The following is a 25,846-nucleotide window of genomic DNA, read 5'->3' on the forward strand; positions in this document are numbered from 1 at the left end:
TCCTCTGAATTCCCACCATCCTAGCAGCCTCTCCCTGGAGGTACATCGCGGTGGGGATACCCATGTGCCTCAGTCTTGCATCCTGAAAGACGAGCCCCCTCTGACTCTGTGGTGCCGACTTCGAGCCTCCCCACACTCAGGGGAAATGCCTGCTAGCCACTCACAGCAGTTGGTGGTCAGCTGTCCTTCCAACGAGACACACTACCTATTCACCATGTGGCTGGATCATGCCACCTTCCAGCCAGGGGGCCACTGCTCTGAGGACGCTCCTCAGGGCGAGGTAGCCCTCCCCATGGCATGCCCCCCACCTCCCTTGGGGCCTGGCTTCTACCGCATCCCCTTGCAGACACACATTTGAATTCTCCACCTCCCATACATGCTCCAGTCACTGCCTCTTAAACTACCAATGCTCTTTGATGATACTGCTTGGAAGAGTGGTCTATCCCTGTTTCTCCAGCCCCCGCCCCTAGCTCAGATAAGGCCTCCACTGCCACACAGCAAGGGCCCATCAACAACTCACATGTCCTTCAGAACTCAACTGAAGAGGCCACTTCTCACTCCCAGTCCTCCCTGACCTGTTGTGTCACGCCCTCTTGACCTTTCCTTCCCGGCAGGTGTGGTGGGAATAGCAGAGACTCTGGAGCTCTGACTTCATCCATCAGCTGCATGGCTCCTGGCAGCTTGTTCAACCTGAGTCCCAGTGTCTTCATTTGTAAAATGTGAGATACAATCCACCTTGCAGGGTTGCTGCAAGGATTAGTGATAATTTATGTAAAAGAGCCTGGCACATAGCAGATGCTCATAAGATGGTACTGGCTGTCATCTTGCAGGGCACAGAACTCCATGTCTGACGCTTCTCAGTCATCTGCTGGTCATCCCCACCTCACATGTTCCTGTTTGGAATTAAGCTCATGACCTTCCCCACATGGACTGGCTCATTTGAAGTTTTCTCTCTCTCTTAATGGCACCATTATTCTTCTGGACATTTAAGCTCCAATCTTTCCCCAGCTTACAGCCCTTCAAGGACTCCCAGTGTTATCCTAAAGGAAGGCCATATTTGTCAGCCAGTTATCCAAGCCCCTCACAATCTGAGGCCAACGTATTTTTACAGCTTTACCACCTGCTGCCAACTGTCACATGGAGCACCTGGGCCAAGGAACCCGAGCAGGAGCCACACCTTCCCCACGTCCTGCCCCACAGCTGCCCACTGCACCCTGCTCATTCCCCAAATACAGCTCCCACCAAGAAGCTGCCTCAGCAAAGGCTTCCTCCTGGTCCAGGAACCCCCATTGTGTCACAGTTTCCTGCTTGTGCACACACTTTCCTTTCTTTATTCCTGCAAATATCTATTGAGCACCTATTCTAAGCCAGGCAATGCAGGCCCAGCCCTTTGTGATGACTCAGCCCTGATGGGTCAGACTGATGAGGACTTGGAGCTCCCAAACCCTCACAGTCTGAAGGGGAGACGGCCACACACAAAGCAGCCAAGGCAATATGGAGAGTGCGAGAACACAGGACAGGAAAAAAGGGCCTCAGGAGCGCAGGAAGGGGGATGGTGGGGGGCAGGCCTGTCTACCTCACTGCACCTGCCTTTTTATTAAGTATATCATTCTCACAGAAAGGTGCAAAGCCTTCTGAGCACAGCCTGATGACTTCTCACCATAGGACAAGCCTGTGTAACTGGCACCCAGGTCAGGAGAGGGAGTCTTACCTCATCCCACAAGTCCTCTGAATGTTCCCTTTGTCACTGCTCCCTCAAGGGATAACCATTATCCCTTTTCCAACACTACAGATTAGTCTCACCATGTCCAGACTTCATTTAACAGATGCACCTGGTGTGCATGGACTCTCCTTTGTCTGGCCTTTTACTTAGGATTCTGCTGGGGACAGTGATCCATGTCACTGCTCGTGCCCACGGCTTCCTCACGCTCATCCCTGTGCAGGCCTCCACTGTGACGACCACCATGATTGATCTATTCTATGTGGACCCTTTAGGGCTACCATGAATGGTGCCAGGATGAACATTCTACAGCGCTTCTCTTGGTGAATAATGGACACATTTCTGTTGGGTACAGGATTGCTGGGTCACAGGGCATGCCTACGCTCAGCTTTCCCAGACAATAGATAACAGTTTCCAAGGTGGCTTTGCCAATTTATACCCTGCCAGAGTGTCTGTGAGCTTGGGCTTAACCGCAGCCTTGCCAGCACTTGATGGTGTCCACTGTTGCCAAGTCAGCCATCCTACTGAGCACAGAATGCCATCACCTTTTGGCTGTCACTGTTTCCCTGATGTGCATGAGGCTGGGCCCTTTTCATGTGTTCCTGACTGTGGACCCCCTTTTCTTATGGAGTGGAATTCCCCGTATTTAATGCCTCTTCCTCTCAGCCCTAGAACAGCTCCTGTTTTCCTGAACAGGCTCCAAATGACACCCCCATGAACAGCAGGCAGGGGGCTGGTTGGTGCTGGCACTGAGAAAGCTGCGGGCTTGGCTGGATCACATGATGGTCGTTCCTTACGAAAAGAATGCCTGAACAGAGGCAAGGAGAGGAATGGGAGATGGGGCTGACTGCTCACATATCAACACTGGGATGGTGTGTGCTCCTGGTGGGGGCATAAAGGGAGACATACATTCTGGGGAGAGAGCCCGAAATCCAGGAAGAACACACATACTTCTGAGGTTCTCCCTGAATCAGTCTGTGGAGCTCAACCCCAAAATGCCCACTCCACTTCGCAGAGGTGGGAAAAGCAAGACCATCTTTACAGATCCAGCAGGTCCTCTGGTCTCAGGAAGCTAAGCACACACCCACCTGGGACCTGGTCCTCAACTTCTCCCTCCCCTCCCAAGCTGGAGTGTGAATTTCATGAGGCAGGAACCACAACTGTTTGAACCATCTTGGACATTTAGCAGAATTAAATGCAAGTGGAATTACTAAATGGCCATGCATTTGCTAAAGATGAGAAAGGGGGCTGGCAATAGCAGGAAGGGGACCTGAGTTGTTCTGTGCCAATTACTTCTACACTGTGACCACTCAGCCCTCAGACAACTGGCAGGTTAGACTTAAATTCCCATTTCAAAGATAAGGAAACTATGGTGATAGAATTTAAACCACTGGCTCAGTCATAGGCTGTTACGTTACTGATGCAGAGCTAGGACTGCAGAGCCCGCTTGTCTCCACACCCTACCTGGCCCCATGGCTGAAAAGACATGCTTTTGGCCAGTGGGGGTGGTCAGCTCACCAGCTGTCAGGGTCTAGTTCAGGGCGACTCAGAGCCAAGGTTTCCACTAGAAGACAATAAACGTACAGGTTCTGAAGGGGCATGAGGTATCCTTGGCCACAGGATAGCTGAGTCCAGGTGTGGTGAGGGTGGGGCCCCCTCTTTGTTCTTTGTTTCCTCCAGGTAATCACACAGTGCAGCTGGGCAAAGGCTCTGGGGGACCAGTTAAGATGGCAAGAAGTTCAGAGGCCACAGGTCTAAGAGTCAAGGTGGTAGAGAACTTCACTCTCCTGGGCCATATGCCCAATGTATGGAAACAGAAAATGGTCCTGTTCTCCGGCCTGGGAGAAACGCCCAATTGTGAGCAGCATGTGGTCCTTGCACTGCTATGCAGGGGGCGCTCCTCTACTTCTGCCTGCTGAACAACCAGCAGGTGCCATGGCAGGCATCTGAGGAGAGCCCAGTGAAGCCTGGAGAGGAGGCCACCCCTGAGGATAAAACCCTCCCAGCACGCATCTATGTGTGTACCGCCCACCACATAACCGTGTTAGCATTAGGGCGTGAATCAGAACCATCGATACTGCTGTGTGCTGGCAAGAGCAGCCAGCACTCACCAGGCCCCTGGCACACAACCACGCTTTTGCAGACATTACCTCTTCTATTGTCCCCATTGTCTCCCAGAAGAAAACATCAGTATCTCCATTTTACAGATGAAGAAACTGAGGTGCAAGGATGCCTCATGGCTGCAGAAGGCAGTGATGCAGAGCTGCATGCAGCCCAGATCCACTGTCAACACGCGGCCCTCTGCTTCACACCTGGGGCATGAACACCACATCTGAGGTCACTTCCATGTGCTATGAGACCCTCACAAGGCCCCTGCATCCCCAGCAGCTCACTGCTCTCAATGGTGAAACGGAAAAACACTCCTCACGTAGATCTTGCAGCGTGGGCATGAGAAACAATTACTCAAAGATTATAAAGCACAGGAACCCTACCAAATATGACTTCCGCATTCAGGAATAATCATCTAAGGAATAAGTACTGCAGTACAAGGGATTAAGGAGTCTTCTCCCACTTGAAAATAAGTCTGCGGTCTGTGCAGGCTACCCCCATCTACCAGTCACAATGGGCCAGCCCTCCAGCTTGATGGGTGACAGCAAGGTCCCAGCCAAGAGGTCTGTGGACACACCCGAGCACATCCAACAGCCCCAGCCTTTGTCCAGCACCCCCTGCATCCAGAACTTGTCTCACCCGTGACCAAACTCCCAACTATTTTGGGTGGTCAGCGATGATTCCCCGGCTGTTCCAAGTTTGCCCCTGAACAGGTTTTCACCATAATCTCTAAACTTGGAAGGCAATGGGGGAAAAAAAAGGAAAGGAGCTTGATGATTGGAAGGCCTGAAGCTGTGTGTACAGAAGCTGAAAATGTCAAGGTCTGAGAGTATTCAACAAATGAAAGCAGAATTTTATAAAAGCAACAGCTACTAAAAAAGATTGTCGGTTGCTGTGTCTTCCATCTTCCCAGCCATTACAGAAATACAATCATCCACAGAGAAGATGGAGAACCTTTTCCAAAACTGACACAAGGAGGCTGTATGACTGTGCCTGCCCTCCCGCCCCCACGCCTCATCCTTGTCTGTCTGGACGCTGGAGGGCCTTCCCTTTGTATACTATCACCACCCCAATGCTAGCGTTTAAGGAGCCAGAAAGGAGAGTGTGTTTTTGCACCTCCTTCTGGAGGCATTCAAGAACTGTTCACAATTGTGTAGGAAAATCTCCTTTTTAAAAAAGCCTGTATCTGTATATGCAAGGAGCTTGGACTTGGATGAGTGGGAAAGAACAGGTGAGGACGAAGGGCTGGCCCAGGAGAATTTCCTTTCCTTCAGCAAAGCATAGAACAGGTCTGAAAGAAAAGAACTGGAGTAGAGGGAAGAGGGTGATGGGGGAAAATAGATTTTAGACCAAGGGAAATGCTGTGAGGCTCCTGCCCTTCACCCAAAACAGACATAGGCACACATACTTCTAGGAGAAAAACCCAGAGAGGAAGTGCGAGGGGGGCACAGCAGGAGACAGCAGAATAGCACACATAACAAAAAAAATTTTTGCTTATGAACATATGGGCAACTGTGATAATTAGCGCTATGGCTTTTGGAACTGTTTCTACCCTCTTCCAGGATCTCAGATCACAATCCTTGTCACCAGAACTGCAGTCAGACCTGGGCAGCAGGCTATTCCAAGAAACTCTTGCTTGGTAAGGGCCACCTGTGTAAGTGGCTCAGGGGGCCTTGCCAGCCTCAGGACCACAGGGCTGCTGGCCCCACATGCCTGGAAGTCTAGGGACCACATTTCTGCCCAGCTCCAGGGTGCATGCCCCAGGAGAAAACCCCTATGGAAATCAAGCCCCTTAAGCAAACTGTCAGTTTCAAAGCTCCAAATCATGAAAAATGATTCTCAATTTGCCTGCAATAAGCTGATGGCTCAGGTTGCCTGGCATGCTGTCTCAGGCATGAGGAAGAACAACTTGTTTCAACCTCACAACCATCCCCACCCATGTTTTAAGCTGTATCTTTAAAAAATTTGTCATGATCAACAAATTAACATCCCCCCCACAAAGGAAGCAAGTTACCAAATGTATTTTCAGAGGCTTAAAAAAAGAAAGGGGACAATGCTGTCTCTTGGAATCTCATTCATTTCAAAGGCTCTACTTAGAAAAGTAGAGAGTGTGTAGCCAATGGTGCACTTTAATCGCCCCAACTCCCAGAAGACAATCAGTAATACAACCATAATATATTTGTAAAGCAAAACTTCACGTTATTATTATTTTTATCCAATGCAGCTTAACTAAAGCAAGAAAGGTATGCTGGGTCTCAGCACCGCCCTGTGGTGAAAGTGAATTTTTTCTAAAATTGAACCACAGCAGAGCCAGCCACATTCAACAAAAAGCAGGCCAATTAAAACCCAATTATCTCTGTGAATGCAACTTGTTGAGAGGGTGGGCCAGTGGGCGTGTCCCCAGGGTGACTGGCCATGGGCTCCAAAGGCTCCTGTCCCTTCATAGGGTGGTGGATTCCATCCATCGGGTGCCTTTAGGATCTGGACCCGCAAAAGGCAGCAAGCACAGCCTTACCTTCCTCTCAATGCACCCCAGCTGCTCCTTATAGAGGGTGTCCCGGCATCTCAGCTCTGCCTCTCGGCTCTCCAGAGCCCTGGCCTGCTTGGAAGAGAACAAAGCCCACATTAGCCAGCGGTGCTGGGGCTGGGCTGGACTGGGGCTGGTGGGAGAAACAGGGCTGATTCCTGCTCACGGTGACATTAACAATGACAATGGCGGCGATAATGACTTGCAAACCTATCTATGCCAGACTACTATATACCTTGTGTTTCATTTTCACTACAAAACTTCCAGGCAGGTAACTGCTAGAACCACTTCACAGATGACAAGCACTACCTGCTGTCGAATGCTTACTCTGGGCCAAGTACTTCCCACAGATTCTCTCATGTGACCCTTGCAACATATGTGTAGAAGGAAAGAGGATTATCATGACCCCCATTACAGATGAAGGATAGGGGCTAGGTGACTGTGTCAGCTCACAGCTGTGAGGGACGAGCTGGGCTTTGAACCCGGGTCTGGCCCAGGCTGCTGCACTGCCTTGAGACACATGGTGCAGAAAGGCCACAGCTGCTCTCTGGCCCCGGGAGTCCTCACACCTGGCTCCACACCATGCGTCTCACATGCTCAGCTATAACAAGGCAGGGATGCCAAAGTGCCCCTTCTTCTGGTGGTACAAACTCTCTGTATCTGAACCCCAGCATCCTAGAGCTGGAAAGGACAGATGCTCCCTCACCCACCTGACAGGGAACAAACAGGATAGCTGGTGCACATGGCTGAGGACCCTCCCTCAAGGTCACAGACCCAGGGCTGAACCTACCCAACCTTTAACTAGCTGGGCAACCTCAGTAGCTTCCCAACTCCACCAAGTTCTAGCCTGCTTAGGTACAGTATACAGCCTGGCACATTAGACCCACAGGACTATGCACAGGTGAAAGGAAACCCCAACGGAAATGGGCGAGGTCACCCACATCCCCCTATGTGACACCTGCATCAGGGCAAGGTGGGAACAAACATCCTACTCACTGGGTCACCCATACCCTCTAAGCCTCTTAGGACCTTTCTGGGACAAGGCCCCAAGGACTGCCTCTGTCTGGGGTCTGAGAACTCTGGAAGGCTGCCTTGGTGCTGGTGAGGAGGAGGAAGGCCATCCACTTACTGTCTGCACCCATGCTAAGGGCTGGGTGTGCTCAGGCCCCATTCTAGGCACCTTGTGTCCCTTCTCACAGCCTCCATAAGCATAAAACTAGTCTGAGACGGACCATGAACCTAACTGGACAGACTCCAAGTCCTGAGTTTCTGCCTTCAAACCACACTATGGTATCAGCACATGGGTTTGAACTGTTCAAAAACACTGGGCAGGCCAAGAACAGACATTTCTGAAAGCCCACTTTCTGGGGAATGCTATACCCCTGGCATGAAAGCCTTCTGAGGCCCTAGCAGAGGGCTTGGAAAAGAAGGCTGGCCACACGACAGTGCCTGGGGGTCAGCGCGGGTTTAGAGGACCATGCTGCACCCAGGTAAATGGCAGGTCAGCAGGGCTTGGCGGCAGGCTGACCACTGTGAGTACAGCAGTAATAGTGGCTTGACCACTGAGTGGCCTTTAAGTTTGAGCGAGTTGCTCTCCTTCTCCTGCGTATTCCCCTCTTACCTGGAGAATGGAGAGAGTAATAACTTGGCTCCTGAGGCTGCTGCAGAATATCTAAAAATGCCAAGAAGGCTTCTGGAATGCCTATGGAATGCCAACACTTCAGAAAAGCTAAATACAAACAGCGAGCCTGAACGCTGAGGATTTCTTACAGGATCTTCAAAGCTGGGGCTGGGGCAGCGTCCCAGGAATGCAAGCATAGCTAATGTGTGCTGGGCCATCAGCAGCCAGCTCTTAACCATTACCCAGCCCTGGTGCAATCAGAGGGAAAGCTGGTCTGAGACAATGAAGCAGCTGTGCAGGAATGTCTCTCCGGTCTCCAGACCTGCCATTTTCTGGCCAATAGTCCCAACGAGTAGGATGATGACACCTGAAAGCAGAACTGACATGAGGCGATTCCATGGCTGTTCACTGGGGGCCAGGAAGCTGTCATGCGCCCACTGACCCTCTGTCCAGCTGACATTTCGGGATGCACCCTCTGGGCAGAGGCTCCAACAGCTCAGCTCATGGCTCCTGGGCCTGCACAGCATGAACATGTGTGTCAGGAATGGAGTGCAGAGCCAAGGCTCTGGGCCAGGCTCCCTAGCCACTTCAGCTTCCGCAGGCACAGAGACTCTTCACTCCTGAGAAGACAGATGGAAAATGGGAGCCCTCGCTTTAGAGCCATCCTAGCCAGGTCAATCTGCAATACAGTGCAGCTGTTTAGATAGCAGTGAGTGTGTCGCCCCTGGAACAGACACTCTATAAGTGGATGGGCCTTGCCTGCCTCGGCACAAACCCAGAGCCAGGGCCCCATGACGGTTGAGCCAGCAAGGTAGCTAATCCACTCAGGCACAGCCTATCCACTCCATTCATCTCTGGATTTACAGAGAAATCCAATGACTGACAATGGACCGGAGGTGACATTCGAAAAGGCTGTAGAAAATGAATCCAGTACGAACGCCTGGATGTCCGTGCCTGCCCAAAGCAGGCACTCGGTGACACAGTTTTGATGAATGAAGGCAGGCATCAAACAAGGCTAGTCACCCTACCTAGCTGCCGGTCCATGCTGGCTCCCGCACTCACAAGAGGCTGGGCAGCAGGTGTCGCTCAGCATGGCCATGGAATTAAGGAGGCACAGGCAGGTTTCAGTGACTGAGTCAGTAATTTATCAGAACATTATTGAGTGTCTACATGTGACAGACACGATTGCTAAGGGGTTGGGGATACAAAAGGGAAATGAGAGAGGGTTTCTGCTCTCATGGAGCTTACAGTGGTAGAGACAAATGTGTGCACAGAAAAATAAGATAATTTCAGAGAGGGATATGTGTTGGAGAGACCACAGAAGAAATAACTTGTCAGGTAGCAGGCTGCTGTTTTCTCTAAGGAGATTTCTAAGACAGTCTTCTGGGGGAAAATATACTGAGTACATCATTCTGTCTCCCATATAAAGGTAGAATATCTCCATTATGAAGATCTACTCGGCAGATTACAGCCTTGAATGGGGAACCGAAAGGTATCTTTATGATTTAGTCAAGGACTTCCTCCATCAAAAGCGCCCATTGAGTTCACACTTTGATACAATGGTCCTGCTCCAAACACATAGGGCAGGTAAAATACAACAACAGAAGACCAAAAAGACATGCCAGGCTCAAAAGCCAAATTAAAATGTCCAACAGAATAGGAATGCAAAGCAGCAGTGAGGCCAAAGCCATGGGCCTGCTGGCTGCAGGTCTGGAGCCAGCAGAGATGGCGGAACAAGGCCTTCTCCACAGAGGCGGGGGACGGGAGCCACATTTGCCACCTGGAGTCCAGGGCTCCCCCAGTTAAGAAGCTGATGTCAAAAATGCCTGCAGACCCCCACGTAGGGCAGTGGTTTTCAGACTGCTTGAACCTAGATTCAGCCCAGAGGCCACAGCTCCAGCCATGTCAGCTCCCGGTCACAAATGAGCCAAGCTTTCTCTGGCTCGGGTCCTAGCTCTGCAGAGACACTAGTACCACCACAGTGCTACCAGAGGGCCACAGTGACACCTCACCCTGTACTGGTACGGGAACAGGCCAGCCACAAAAATGACCAGCAGGAAGAAAGGAAAATGAAAGAAACAAAGAAAGCAAAACAAGACAAAAAATTAAATGAGCCTGCAAACCAAATCCCAAATATGTGGAGAGAGATAATGCTTTAGAAAGGCTACCAATAAAATCAACAGCTGTACTATGAATTCACCCCAGATGAAATTAATGTTATGGGACATTTTAACAAAGTATTTTTAAAAACTTTACTATGGAAAAATTAAAACACAAGACAGAATAATACAATAAACTGCTAGATAGCTATCACTAAGCTTCAAAAATTATAAACCAAAGAAATCTTGTTTCACCTCTATCTCCCACCCACCCCTACCCCCAGGTTCCTGAAGCTCATTATTTCATCTGTATATATATGTCAAGATATTATTCTGAAAGACAAGGACTTTCCTTTTCCTCAACAGAACCATACTATAACATTGCATAGTGAAAAAAATTAATTTGTTAACATCATCAAATATTCAGCTGCTGTTCAAATTTCCAAGTGACAGAGGATTTTTAAAATGTGTATTTAAGGTGCTCAAAAAGATAAATGAACTTCTGATTAAAAAAGAAGCAATTATGAACCTGAAACAGGCAGACCCCCAAAGAAGTAGTACTATAAATCCAAATTTCTTCAAAATAAAAAAATAAAATGGGTAAGAAGAAAAGAGCAAGTTGGAATGTAGGACAGAGATCTGGTCCAGAATGTTGCAATGGAAGACAGAGATTAAAAGTAAGAAAGAGAAAGGAAAAAAGAAGGAAGAGTGACTGACAGACTCCAGCGTGTATTCACTGGCTATTTCAGCAGGACAGCATGAAAGGAACGGCTGAGGAAGAGGAGGTGCAGAAGGAAGAGAAGGGAGGGACAAGCAGGAAGGAGGGGGAGCAGATGTTGGAGCAGAAGGCAAGTTAGACAGAGAGAAGGGGAGACAGTTAAGGTGAAGGTGAGGTGGGGGAGTGGGAGCAAGAGATGAGGCTGGAGGAGTATGAGGGAGAAGAAGAGGATACAGGCAGAAAATACCAAATAACATTAGAGGAATAAGTGTAAGTCAGTTATCACAATAAAAACATGGTAGATAGCTTCTAAGATGGCCTCCAGTGATCCCACATCCTGGTACTTCCACCCTTGTGTGATGTCCTCCCAGAGTGTGGACTGCACCAAGTGACAAACTTCTAACAAACAGAATCTTGCTAAAGATAGTGATTTCTGCCTTGCTCACACTTTCTCCCTCACCCACACTGATGCAGCAAGCTTCCATGTTGCAAGCTGCCCTATGGAGACAGCCACATGGTCGGGAACTGAGGGAGGCCCCCGGCCAACATCCAGTGAGGAATTAAATCATGCCAGCAGCTACATGAGGGAGTCTGGAAGCACAGCCTCCCTGGATTGAGCCCTCAGGTGAGAAAGCAGCCCTGGCCAGCACCTTGACTGCAGCACTGTGAGAGACCCTGGCAGAGGCACCCAGCTGAGCTGCACCTCACAGAAACTCGTAGGTAATAAATGTTCAGTGTTTAAACACTACATTTTGCAATTTCTTATTTAGCAATAGGTAACTAATACAAAATGTGAACCAATTAATCTCACCCTTGAAGTAGAAAGATTATCACTTTGGATAAAAGAAAGAAAAAGAAAATCCAACTATAAGCTACTTACTTATGAGACTCAACCGCCACCACACTAGTGATCTTACAGAACAAAAGAAAACCTTTCCCTGGACTTAAACAAAACAGTGTCTTGTTTTCTTTTGTTTACACAAAAGGTTGAGCATTCAATCAAAAATTTAAAAATTAACACGCACACAAGAAAATAATGACCTGCTCATTGTTTTCTAAATACTCAATAGAAGTAGATGCAACAATGGCCCACATATTAGAATTAACACAGAGGGACTTTAAAACAGCTATTATTAAAATGTTAAAGAATCTACTAGAAAAGGGTAGATACCATGTATGAAGAGATGGACACTATCTGGCCCCCATAATTTGTGATAAGAAATCAGATGTCAGTCTTGTTGAAAACCCTTTCTACATGATGAGTTGTTTTCTGGTTACTTACAAGATTCTCTCTCTGACTTTGGCATTTGACAGTTTGGTTATAATGTGTCTAGGTGTGGGATCTTGAGATCTCCTTGTGCACAGCCCTACACCTACATGGTGTCTTCTAGACTCCCAGCAATATGCCAGAAATTTTCAAGGCCTCATGTGGACATCTCATTCTCTAGTTTTTCTTTTTGGGCCTTTGGATTACCCTATTGTTTGCCCAAACTCTTACCTATCTCTTCAGGCAGCCATGATGTTCAACAATTGCCTCTGATTGTTTTTGACAAATACCCACTGTGAAAAGGCTACTTCCATTGGGCAACCTCTGAGTCACATCAAATAAAGACAGCCTTGCAAAGTAGAGTCTTCTAGGGGAACCATCAAATAGGAAAATAATGACAATTATCTGGGAAGGGGGCTTTGAAGGACTCCAATCCTTTTCTGCCCTGCCTAGTGGTTGCTAGGCTATTCATTTTTACCAGGATTGCAGCTGTTGGTTTTCAAGGTTACTGCTTAGTTGGGGGAGAGGATGGGCGTAAGACAATTTTAAAACACCACAAAGCTCAGTCTCTTTACTAAGATTCATCCTTTTTCTTTAAACAAATGTTCCTGGATTGATACAGGCTTTAGTTAATTTTCAGAGTTCTGAAAAAAATAGACTGTGACCATTTTCATTCCTTTTTGGAAAAGAGGATTTTCACAGGTCCTTACTCCACCATTTTCAGCAACACTACCCAAGCCTATAAAATAGAAACAAATGGAAATGCTAGAAATGAATACTGCTATTTTAAGAAATTACCAAAAACTTAGTGGCTAAAAACAATATGCAAAGTAATTTCTAGCACTGTATGATAGGAAAGCATGGGTTTATTAGCAGGCTGGACAGAGCTGACAAAAGAATCAATGAACTAGGAAACAAAAGTCATTAGAAATTATCCAAATTCAAACACAAAGACACAATGCATGAAAAATCAAATGAAGCAGGGCACCCAAGATCTATAGAACAATTATCAAATGATATAGCATATATTTTATTGGAGAAGAGAAAATGTAGTAGGAGAAGAGAAAAATGGAGCAAAATAATGAAGAGATAATGAAAACGAAGAATTTTCCAAAATTAATTAAAGACAACAAACAACAGATCCAGGGAGCTCAGAAAAATCCCAAGCGGGATGCTTTTGTAAAATTCTTCAATAATTCCTGAAGTAATGAAGTATTTTTTGAACACAGACTATCATTAAGTTTTTTAAAAAAAGTAATTTCTAGAGCAACCGCTAAAACAGTAACAAAAAAAGAGCACAAATAAAAAGTTAATACAGGAGATAAAACAGAATTCTAAAATATATTGTCTCATCTCCACCTTCTTTTAAAAAAAAAAAAACCTGCAAGAAAGTAGCAACAGATAAAGAACAGATGAAGCAAACAGAAATAAAATATCAAGATGGCAGATTTAAATCTAATCATATCAATAATCATATTAAATGTAAACAGATTTAACCCCTGGTATTAGTTTCCTATTGCTGTTGTAAGAAATTACCAAAAACTTAATGGCTAAAATCAGTATGTGCTTATTTTTTCAAAGTTTTAGAAGCCAGAAGTCTCAAATGGGTCTTATTTGGCTAAAATATGTTGTTGGCATGATGTTATATTTCTGAATGCTTTACAGACGAACTTATTTCTTTGTCTTTTCCAGCTTCTAGAGGCTACCTCCTGCATTTCTTGGTTCATGGCCCCACATCACCCTGACCTCTGCTACTGTCATCACATCTCCTGAAAAGGACACTTGAGATTACATTGGGTAATGGATAATACAGGATAATATCCCCATGTGGGTAAAATTGTAACATTTCCAGAATATCTCGCCTGGCTTTAGTACATCTGCATATCATACAGGCGTTCAGAGGTGGAAAGAAGTATGGCTTTAGTGCATTTGCATCTTTCCTCAGAGGTGGAGAAGTTCATCTCCATATCAATGGGTGATTACCTGGGCAACAGAGGGCTTATCTTTACCTGAGAGGTGAGGGGGAGGGCCGGTTTTTGGGTGCTGCTGGAGAGGAGAGATGGGCTGGATGCAGTTTTGTAAGCAATAAATGGGTTTTAAACTTTATTTCTCCCTTTGACTGATTTCGGTTTTTAGAAGTATTTTGCCCCTTCCTCTCCCCAGACTAACACCCTTGGTCCACATATCCTTAGTCACATCTGCAAAGTCCCTTTTACCATGTCTAGGAATGTACTTGTAGGTTCTGGGGATTACAAAGTGGTCATCTTTGGGGGGTCATTCTCCTGTCTCCCATACTTCCCAGTGAAAAGGCAAAACCCTAACTATATGTTACTGATTTAAAAAAATACATTTTAAATATAAAGACATAAACAGTTAAAAAAAATTAGAAAAATATAAATCATGCAAACATTAAGTATAAGAAAGCTGGTATACTATATTAATATCAGATAAAGGAGAATTCAAGACAAAAAATATTACCAGATATAAAAAGGGGTAGTTCATAATCATAAAAGTGTAAGGCTGGAGGCACTGGAGGGAATGGCGAGGACAATGCAGGCGGAGCAGAGACAGCACCAAGTAGCTCTGTGCCGTATGGGGAAGGAACGAACAGCTCTTCCTGGATTCCAGTCCCATGATGTGCCAACAAACCCTGGATGCATACCCCCTTCATCCAGAAGGAGGACACCTGTGGCTGTCCATCACCTGATCCTGAGCCAATAAAAATTCCCCACATACCCCTAGCGCGGCCCACTTCCCCCTCCCTTCCCTGTTCTCTTAAAAACTCCCTGCCTCCCCTGCTGGGCACGACTTCCCCAACCTGTGTCCCTGCAGACTGGTGCACCTCGCCCGGGAATTGTGTTCAAATAAACTGCCTGGCCCTTTGTTGCCTCTCGTCGCCTGCTTATTTCAGCTAGAATTTATCTTACATTTGGTGCAGAAACCCGGGAAGGAGTGTGAGCATGGGGCCCCAACCAGCCACCAGCAACCCTGCCCCCTCCTTCCCTGACCCGGGAACTGGGCCTGCTCTCTGCTGCGTGGACTATTTTCTGGTGAGTCCCTCAGTTTCTCCGGGTCTGTTTCCCTTCCTAACCCATTTTCACCTGATCTGTGCGAAATTGTAGCTACGTCCAGGTTGGGGCATCCGGCCCACCCTCTGCAGGCATCTGGCCTGCCCCTGGCCCTGTGGTGTGGGAGACATCCCTAACCCAGGCCCCAGGATGTCTGCGGGTATCCAGCCCATCCCTGGCCCTGCAGTGTGGGAGACATCCCTCACCCAGGCTCCCAGGACGTCTCCCCTGACTTGGTGTGCTTGGGACACTGGGCACTCCTCTCAGCAGGATTAGTTGGGGAAGTGATGCAGACATGGGGAACCAGCCCTCAAAAGCGGAGGCTCAGACCCCATTGCGGTGTCTCATTTCTAATTTGGCTATTCTATATTTGTCCCAGGAAGTTCACAAACGGAAGCTGGTCTTCCTTTGCTCTCAGGCCTGGCCTCAGTATCCCTTGGACAACTAATCTCCCTGGTCCCCTGAGGGAACGTTCGATTTTGGCCTCCTCACCGACTTAACTAATTATTGCCACCGGAGTGGAAAGTGGGGTGAAATCCCATATGTGCAGGTTTTTTGGACTTTGCGCGCCCACCCAGATCTATGCATTAAGTGTACTCCTTCCCAAGTTTTGTAAGCCCAGACCTCTGCCAAGGACCACCGATCTCTACCACTCCTATTACTGAGAGTCTCTTCTCTGATGGACTCAGCAGAGGATCTCGGCTACCCCCTTTCCCGCTCCTCTAGGCCCACCATGGGGGCCAGCTCCCTTCCTCAATGTTCATGTCCTCACCCCTCCTCCTCTCTCTCTCTCTCTCTCCACCATCTTGTTCCCCTTCTCTTCCGGTCTCTCCACCACCTTGTTTCCCTTCTCTCTTGGTCTCTCCACCACCTTGTTCCCCTTCTCTCTTGGTCTCTCCACTACCTTGTTCCCCTTCTCTTCTGGTCTCTCCACCATCTTGTTCCCCTTCTCTTCCGGTCATGCCACCATCTTGCTCCACAGGTGCCAACGCCACTTCAGAAAAAATGGATAAAACTCCCCCATATCCTGGTCCCCTGCCTTCAAGTTCTGCATAGATTCCCAGGTTGTATCCCCAAGTGCCAGTGTCACCTCCTCCATCCCTTCCTTCAAACTGGCCGCTGTCCTATTCGCTGCAGCTGGCACCCAAATGGTCTAGCCCTCCTGTAACCCACTCTAAGTCACAGCGGTCTCAAGCTCATGTGATGGCTCCTCTGAGGGAGGTGGCAGGGGCTGAAGGGGTAGTGCAGGTTCATGTTCCGTTTTCCCTGGCAGACTTGTCCCAAGTGGAACAGCGATTGGGGTCCTTTTCCTCCAACCCTGTAATGTTTGCTAAACAGTTTAAATATCCCACTTGAGCTTACAAGCTCACCTGGCATGATGTACATGTAGTCCTCCAATCCACTCTAACCCCAGAAGAATATGACCATGTCACAGCAGTGGCACAGCACTGTGCCAATGAGGCCCACGCCACAGATGAATGGGAACCTATGGGCAGGGAGGCTGTTCCTCTACAGGAACCCCTGTGGGATTATAATTCTCCTGAGGGTGAAGCATGCCGGGATCGCATGGTTCGCTACTTGTTAGCAGGTATGAACTCAACTGCCCCAAAGGCCATCAATTATGATAAGCTTAGAGAAATTACCCAGAGGCCTGATGAAAATCTGTCAGAATTCCTCAAGTGCCTCAAGGAAACCCTAAGGGCTTTTACTAAGATTGACCCAGCCTCAGCATTGGGTTCCTCTCTCCTGGATATGCATTTTATAACTCAGTCAGCTTCCGACATCAGGCACAAGCTTAAAAAGGCTAAAGATGGTCTCCAGACCCCTCTAGGAGACCTGGTAGATATGGCATTTAAGGTTTTTCATGCCCGAGAGGACAAGAGCGAGAAGAGGTCAGCTGCCCGAATGGCGGAACAGACTCGCGCCATAACAGCTGCTCTGTGACCAGCTCGTGGGGATCGTCAGGGTGTCCCTGAAGATCAACTCGAACCTCCGGGCCCTTACTTTCGGTGCAGCGAAGAAGGGCACTGGGCACGGAAGTGCCCCAACCAACCACGCAGACTGACCAGACCATGCCCCAGCTGCAGTAAACGAGGTCATTGGAAAGTAGACTGTCCACTAGGGGGTAGTCCTCCTCCAGTGGCAGAGCCCCGTGGGGGGCGGACGCCCTTGAAAGACTACCCTTCAGACCTGCTGGGCATCCGTGAAGATTGAAGACGCCTGGACTAGGACACCCCAATCACCCTCGCCAAGCCCAGGACCAGGCTGTGGGTAGCAGGTAAGCCCATCTCCTTCTTGGTGGACACGGGGGCTACCTACTCTGTTTTCCCCTCCTTTAAAGGGCTTTTATACCCTGCCAGGGTCTCTGTAGTTGGGGTCATGGGAACCCTTTCCAAGCCTTAAGAGACAGGCTCAGTGGCCTGCACTTTTCAAGGCATCCCATTTACCCATTCCTTTCTGGTCATGCCTTCCTGTCATACCCCTCTGTTAGGACGGGATCTGCTCTATAAGTTAGGAGCCTCTATTTCCCTCCCACTTTTTGAACGCTTAGGTTCTCTCATTGCTTTAGTCAGCGAAGGAGGGTTGGACGACAGAGACCTGAGTCTCCCAGCTCCCTGAACTGCTGTTAATCTGGTCATGTGGGTCATCTCCACCCCTGTGGTGGCAACCCACCACACCCTGGTTTTAATACGCCTTAAAGACTCATCCCGCTTTCCTTCTTGGCCTCAATTTCCTATTTCACAGGCTCACCGAAGGGGACTACAGCCTATTGTTAATCGTCTACTCTTGCAGGGGCTTTTAGTGCCGGCTAAGTCTCCATGCAATACTCCCATCTTGCCAGTAAAAAAGCCTTCTGGAGCGTATCACCTTGTTCAGGACCTCTGAATAATTAACGAGGCTGTTATTCCCATACACCCAGTAGTGCCTAACCCATATACTCTTCTGTTTCAGGTTCCTTCCAGTACCTCTCATTTTACTGTACTGGACCTTAAAGATGCCTTTTTCACTATACCTCTCCACTCAGACTTGCAGCTGCTATTTGCCTTCACGTGGGAAGACCCTGACACCTGTCGATCTAGACAACTGACCTGGACCGTTCTACCTCAAGGTTTTAGAGATAGCCCCCATCTTTTTGGACAGGCCCTGGTGGAGGACCTCTCGCGACATTCAACGGGCAAGAGTACTCTCCTCCAATACGTAGATGATCGTTTACTTTGCAGCCCCTCAAAGGAGGCCTCGGTTCTGGACCACATCCCTTCTTAATTTCCTGGCAGACATGGGATACAGAGTATCCCCTGCCAAAGCACAGCTGTCTCTACCCCAGGTTACATACCTCAGGCTAACTCTAACTCCCACCACTAAAGCCTTAATGGCGGACCGAGCGGCTGTGATTAAAGCTCTCTTGCCACCTACTTCAGGAGCTGAGATACTATCCTTTCTAGGATTGGCAGGGTTTTTCAGATACTGGGTGCCTAACTTTGCCCTTCTAGCCAGACCGCTTTATGCAGCTGCCACAGAGACTCCTACTGAGCCGCTAACTTCACCCACCAAGGTGGCTTCTGCTTTCAATCAGTTGTGGGATGCATTGCTCTCATCCCCCCCATTGATGCTCCCCAACTTAACTAAGCCCTTTACCCTATATACAGCAGAGAGGGCAGGGGTGGCAACCTTCGGAATGCTGGTAAAGCCAGTGGGGTCGGGGTACCATCCCGTTGGCTTTCTCTCCAAACAGTTGGATACCACCACCAGGAGGTGGCAGCCTTGCCTCCGAGCCCTGGCAACTGCGGGAAGTCTGGCCCGAGAAGCCCTGAAATTAACTCTCCCACAGCCCATTATTGTGTACTCCCCACACCAGTTACAAGATCTTTTGAGTCATAAATCCCTGGTCTCCTTGAGTCCTTCAAGGTACAGGAATTCCATCTTCTGTTCATTGAACATCCACAGGTAACCCTACAAGTCTCTCCACCCCTTAACCTAGCCTCCTTGCTTCCCATCAGCGATCAGGCGGATCAGCCCACTCATTCCTGTGTAGAGGTTGTAGAGGCTCCTAGAAAACCTAGAGAGGGCCTTCAAGACGTGCCCCTTGAAGACCCTGACTTGACTTTTTTCGTGGACAGAAGCTCGGTGAAGGGGAGTGACGGGGTGCGAAGGGCGGCCTATGCAGTGGTGACTCTGTCACAGGTGATAGAAGCAAACCTACTCCCATCTGGAACCACCTCCCAGAAAGCCAAATTAGTAGCTCTTACCCAGGCGCTACAGCTGGCAGCCAGGAAGAGGGCCACAATTTATACTGACTCTAAAAATGCCTTCCTAATTACACACACTTATGCTGTGATTTGGAAGGAAAGGGGCTTCCTTACCACTAAAGAACCCCAGTCATCAACAGCAGGGCTATCAGCCGCCTGCTACAGGCCCTACAGGATCCCAAGGAAGTGGCCATCGTGCATTGTAAGGGACATCAGACTGGAAACTATCCAGTAACCAGGGGTAATGCGTTGGCAGACGCAACACCCCGACAGTTAACATCCGGGTCTAGCCAACCCTCTATGTTGTTTCTTTCCCCCTCTCTATTGCCCCAATACCCCAATGATGAACGGCGACTGCTCCTACATCAAGGGGGGGCAGTGTTAGGAGATCAGGGATGGATATACCTCAGGGTACGAATTGCCCTCCCCCAAGCCCAAGGCAAAGATATCATATCCAAAATTCATCAGTTTCTACACATTGGGCCAGAGGCCATGCACCGGTTTCTCTCCCCCATATTTGCCCCATATGGTCTCCACAAGGCAATAGATCAGGTGCACCAGACCTGCACTATCGCGTCTCATCTCAAGGTGCTCTGAAGACCCAGATGGCCCTCCACCAGATGAGGGGAACCATCCCTGGACAGGACTGGCAGGTCGATTTCACCCATATGCCTAAGCATAAAAAGCTCCAGTATTTACTACTTCTGGCTGATACCTTTTCAGGGTGTACTGAGGCCTTCCCCACCTCCCAAGAAACTGCATCAGTGGTGGTGCAGGTGCTGGTGGAACATATCATTCCTTGTTTCGGACTCCCCACTTCACTCCAATCTGATAACGGACCTGCCTTCATCTCCTGGGTCACTCAGCTAACAGCCGAGGCTCTCAATATCACCTGGAACCTCCATATACCCCATCACCCCTAATCGTTGGGTAAGGTCGAAAGGGCTAACAGTCTCCTAAAGGACCAACTAACTAAGCTGTCTCTGGAGGTAAAGCTCTCGTGGCCCGATCTTCTTCCTATTGCTCTCGCTTGGCTGAGTGCTGCCCCCTGGGGACCGGCTGGACTAAGTGCATTTGAGCTGATGTATGGCAGACCCTTCTTAGTGAGCACAGGCCTGCCTGCTACCTCTCCTCCTTTGGCCTCCTACCTTCCTTACTTTTCACTGTTGAGACATCTTCTCAGGGAACATGCAGACCAGCTCCTACCCCAACCTATGTCATCCAACAACCCAGGAGATGCAGCGATGTTTCAGCCAGGAGACGAGGTACTTCTAAGAGAACTCCAGCCAAAATCCCTCCAACCCCGCTGTACAGGGCCTTATACAGTAATCCTCACTATGCCCTCAGCAGTCAAACTACACAGGCATTCTTCCTGGTATCACCTTTCTAGGCTCAAACAGGTGCCCAGACACAATGATTGGGTGTCTTGTGAGGTGGGTCCTCTTAAGCTGTGGGTTAGTCATGTCAGATGCAACTAGCCAGATGAATAGCCCGGTGGTGTCCAGGCAGAGCTACTCTGCATGGAAGTTTAAGCTCCAACTAGCTCTTCCTCACAGAACCGAAGCTCAAGAAGTAGGCACCCAAAGTTGCCCACGTGCGGGTTGTCAGACACCAGTTCAAGTACCAGTACACACAGACATCTTAAACACCTTCTCAAACCCAATGCTGTGCTTTCCATATGACCAAACCTCTCACACATGTACTTTCCAGTCCAACATGTATGGGGGATGTCATCCTGAATTAGACACATGTAGGGTTCATGCAGTAGGACATACAACAAGAGGAATCTCTGACAACATGTTCACCAGAATACAGGATAGGCTATATATTACCATTAGTGACCCATGGGATCAATGCTGGGAGAAAGGAGTATACAGGGCAAGCTATACAATAGTTACCAAGCCCAGCCACGGGGCACAGTATACATCAAGAGGGAATGGACCACTGTGAATCCCACTTTCATGGGGGTTGTAAACACCCAGGTACAGGTATCAAGTAATATTCTACAGACAGAACAGGCATTAAAACAGAAGATTCAGTCAGACCCCTACCCCTGCTCCCCACGAACAGCAGGAGTACCACTTTCCTGGGCCGGAGTCATTGGAGAAACAGTGCAGTTTCTCAATGCCTCACATATCCTCAGCAATGTGTCCGATTGTTTCCTCTGCTCCTCCCTACACTGTCCCCCGGTGGTGGCGGTTCCTGTTAGTTTCTTCCAGGCTCAACCAGTAAACTCCTCTGAAAAGGACTGCGACTTCCTTTTGAGTGAGATACTGATGTGGAAGACGAGCCTTGAGCCTGGGGCTCAAAGTAAGTCTGGGGCCACCAAAAAACGTAGCGAAGAATCATCGTCCCCAATGACCTGCTACCTGACCCAGCGTTCCACCATCTCGGGACTGTCAATGAGAAGCCAATGCCGACAATGGGTGACCGTAGACACTCTAATTTCCCTTCAAGGGGGCAGGTTTTTCTGGTGCAACAACACACTTACCCAGTGTATCAGCAGCACCACGGTAGGACCCTGCTTTTCAGTGATGCTAGTTCCCCAACTGACGTTATACAACAAACTTGAGGTAAAACAGGTGATATACAGATGGTCTATGTATCCGAGAGCTAGGCAAAAGAGGGCTGTCTTCGTACCCGTACTAGCAGGAGTAACTCTGGTCACCGCAGTAGCTGCAGCTGCCACAGGAGCAGGGGCATTAGACCATAGCCTACTCAGCTCTCAAGGTCTTGCAAGTCAACTGGCAGCATTAGATGATAGAGTGAGCCTGACCCTGGGAGAAACTTCAACCTCTCTTATTTCCCTCCAGCAGCAGCTTACTTCCCTTGCCCAAGTCAACCTTCAAAATAGGCGGGCTTTAGATCTGCTTACTGCAGGAGAGGGCGGAACGTGTATTTTCCTACAAGAAGAATGCTGTTACTGTATCAATGAATCCGCGACCGTAGAAAATTATAAGAACTTCAAAAAGACCTCCACAAAACATGAGTACCTGAAGGCAGCCCTTATGGGTGGCTTCAGTCCCCCATAATGGCCTGGCTAATGCCTCTACTGAGCCCCTTAATAACGGTTTGTAGTTTACTCTTAATTGCCCCTTGTGTCATCAAGTTCCTCCAACAGAAGCTAACTGAGATGACCCAGGTTGCCACTAATCAGATGTTGCTCCATCGTTATGCACCTCTCCCCACTAAACCCTCTCCTTTGGCCTAATACCAGCCTCAACCCCCCAATAACACCCCTTGTCAGCCGGAAGTAGCCAGATCAAGTCGTCGCCCATTATGCTGGAATGTAAGGCTGGAGGTACCGGAGGGAGAAGGGCAAGGACAATGCAGGTGGAGCAGAGACAGCACCAAGTAGCTCTGTGCCATACGGGGAAGGAACGAACAGCTCTTCCTGGATTCCAGTCCCATGATGTGCTGACAAACCCCAGATGCAGACCCCCTCCATCCAGAAGTAGGAGACCTCTGGCTGTCCATCACCTGAACCTGAGCCAATAAAAATTCCCAACGTACCCCTAGCATGGCCCACTTCCCCCTCCCTTCCCTGCTCTCTTAAAAACTCCCTGCCTCCCCTGCTGGGTGCGACTTCCCCAGCCTGCATCCCTGCAGACTGGTGAACCTCGCCCAGGAATTGCACTCATATAAACTGCCTGGCCCTTTGTTGTCTCTCGTCGCCTGCTTATTTTGGCTAGAATTTATCTTACAAAAAGAAATAATTATTCAAACAATTATAAATGTGTATGCACCTAATAAAATTCTCAAATACATAAAAATTTGACAGACTGAAGAATATAAACAAATCCACAACCATAGTTGTAGAGCTTAACATCCCTCAAAATACTATAGAACCAGACAAAAAAAAATCAAGAACATGGAAGATACAAACATTATCATCCAACAAAACCTAATTGACATTTATAGAACACTACTGTCTAACAACTGCAGAACACACATTCTTTCTAAGTGAACAGGGAAGAGTCATGGCCTTCATGGGACAGTCATGAAGAACAGACCATATGCTGCGCTACAAGAAATTTAAATAGATGAAATCATAGAAGTATCTTCCATGGCCACAGAAGTATTAGATTAGAAATAAGACACCTAGAAAATCCTCAAATATTTAGAAATTAAACACATTACTAAATAATTATGACTCCTAACCAGGAGGAAAATTAGTCCTTAAAAAAATACTTGGAAATAGTAGTGATAATGAAATTGGCAGATAAGAACTTTACAACAGCTATCCAAAATATGTTCAAGATAAAGGAAAATGCACATATAATGAGATAAATGGAAACTACTAAAAAGAACCAAATGTAATTTTGAGAGCTGAAATGTAAAATATCTGAAAGGCTGAAAAAGTAAGTGCTATCTCAGTGACGTATGGAACAATTTCTATTTGAACTGGTTTTTTATGTATAAATATAAAATTGGGAGGGGGTTATCACAGGAAAGTATTTGAATATTTGAAGAAAATGAATGACAAATGAAAAATGTCTAGCTGTGTTAACACGTATAAACCCACAGTCCAAGTTTAACCAAATAACCAATAAATACAATGTGAGAACTGCTGTAACAGAAATTTGCAAACTCTATACCTATGATAAGTTTAAAATACTAAATTTCCTTGATTTATAAAACCAAGCAAAAAAAAAAAACACCTTACTCCAAAGAATTTCGCTGCCCAGATGGCTTTACTGATTAGTTCTAGCAAATACTTAAGGAAGAAATCATACAATTTCTAAGCAGACTCTTTCAGCAAATAAGAGGAGGGAACACTTTCCAACTCATTTCATGAGGCTATTACAATTATAATAGCAAGCCAGAAAGGGCATTACAAGAAAATTAATTTACAGACCAATATCACTCAAGAAAAGAGATGTAAAAATCCTTAACAAAAAAAATTAGCAATTCAATCAATATGTAAAAAAAGTAACACCCCCATGATCAACTGGGGTTTGTGCCAGGAGTCCAAGGTTGCAGCAGCAGATAAAAATGAAGGGACATACCACATTAACAAGTAAAAGGAGAACAATCATGTAATCCATTCAAATAGATGCAGGGAAAGCAGTTGACAAAATACAACACCCATTTATGGAAAAGAAACTTTCAGTAAACTAGTAACAGAAGGAAATTTAACTTGATGAAGACCATATATAGAAAACCTACAGATTATCATACTTATTGGTGAATATTGAATGCTTTTCCCCTAAGAATGCAGAGAAAACATTAATAAGGATTCAGAAGATTTGAATAGTAAAGTTGACAAGATTGACCTAATAAACTTATTTCCAGAATCTTCCCTCCCCAAATTGAATATTTACATTCTTTTTAGAGTTGAGTGGAATATTTGTAAAAATCTATTACTCTTTTAGGTCATGTCACATCCACAAAAATAAATTAACAAATTTCAGTGTGTCAATATCATATAAACAACTTCTCTGATGAAAATATAATTAAATTACAATTGTGGGGAAGTTGGGGTTCCTATGGCCAGGATCCTCACTGAACTTAAACCACCTGATGATGTAACTGGCCTGTTGCTAGGCTACTGCTTCCACACCTTTAAGCAATAAGCTATTATTACACTATATAGAGAGCTTGGCCCAGTGCTCTGCATGGAGGCAGAGACGCTAGTGCTCAACTTACCGCCGGGAGAACAAACCGGGTAATAAACCTTTCACCCCAAAGAATGTTCTACTGTCATTTCTTTGGTCACACTGAATCCATAGTGAACTTGCCTGGGGCTAGAGCCCGTTGGCAAGACAACTGTCAAAATTGGCAGGGTTCATTATTGACCAAGGAAAAAGACAGGCTGCCCTTATGGGAGGAGTGCTTCAGCGGGCTACCCCTGTGAATGGGGGGACAGTGGATTGTCCCCCAATGGGTATATGATCTGAGGTGGCTTGCCTTCCTAGAGGACTGGGCCCCACCCCAGGACTGGAAGCAAGTGGAGGTGACACCTGAGGCTGTAGGGGTGGCCCTTGGTATAGTAAGTAGGTCTTTTGAGAGACAGAGTGCCCATGAGGCAGCGGGGACTGGGCATTGGCTGCTTCTCACAGTATTAAATAGGTCTACAGAAGAGACTCAAATGTCAGCACAAGAACGCAAGCTGCAAACTTCTGTGGATTCCCTGAAGAAGGAAATGGCATTGATGCGAGAGGAGGCAGCACGAGAGCGCCAGCAGCAAGGTGCCATTGGAGAGGTAAACAATTCCTTACAGAACGAGATGGCAGTGCTGCCAGGTGTTCTGAAGGAGGAAGAGGCCATCAAGGAAAAAGATGAACTCCTGAGGGAAGCACAGGCAGAGGTGGCACGAGAACGTCAGCTGTAAAGCATTGAGGTGAAGGTAAGAGAGCTTCTGAAGACTGAGCTGGCATTGCTGTGAGGCACAGTAGAAAAGGGAAAGGTTGTAGCAGAAGAGGCACTCAGGGTACAGGAGAGAAAGGTACCATCAGCCCCAGAAATGG

The 25,846-nt window shown here is 47.6% G+C and overlaps 1 protein-coding gene across 6 annotated transcripts in view; it reads right to left on the minus strand.

Annotated features, from left to right (window-relative positions):
* Nucleotides 1-25,846, minus strand: part of CHCHD6 (coiled-coil-helix-coiled-coil-helix domain containing 6) — a 254,920-nt gene that overhangs the window by 96,686 nt on the left and 132,388 nt on the right. For 2 of the 6 annotated variants that reach the window (XM_037023988.2, XM_037023986.2), the window contains exon 5: nucleotides 6,345-6,431. The exons of 2 other annotated variants lie outside the window; for them this stretch is intronic. In XM_037023988.2, coding sequence (XP_036879883.1) covers nucleotides 6,345-6,431 — 87 coding nt within the window. The remainder of the gene's footprint in view (nucleotides 1-6,344; nucleotides 6,432-25,846) is intronic. 2 more of the 6 variants (XM_037023989.2, XM_037023987.2) reach the window with 1 other exon arrangement.

This window comes from Manis javanica, chromosome 3 (genome assembly GCF_040802235.1).
Source record: "Manis javanica isolate MJ-LG chromosome 3, MJ_LKY, whole genome shotgun sequence".
Taxonomy (NCBI): Eukaryota; Metazoa; Chordata; class Mammalia; order Pholidota; family Manidae; genus Manis; species Manis javanica.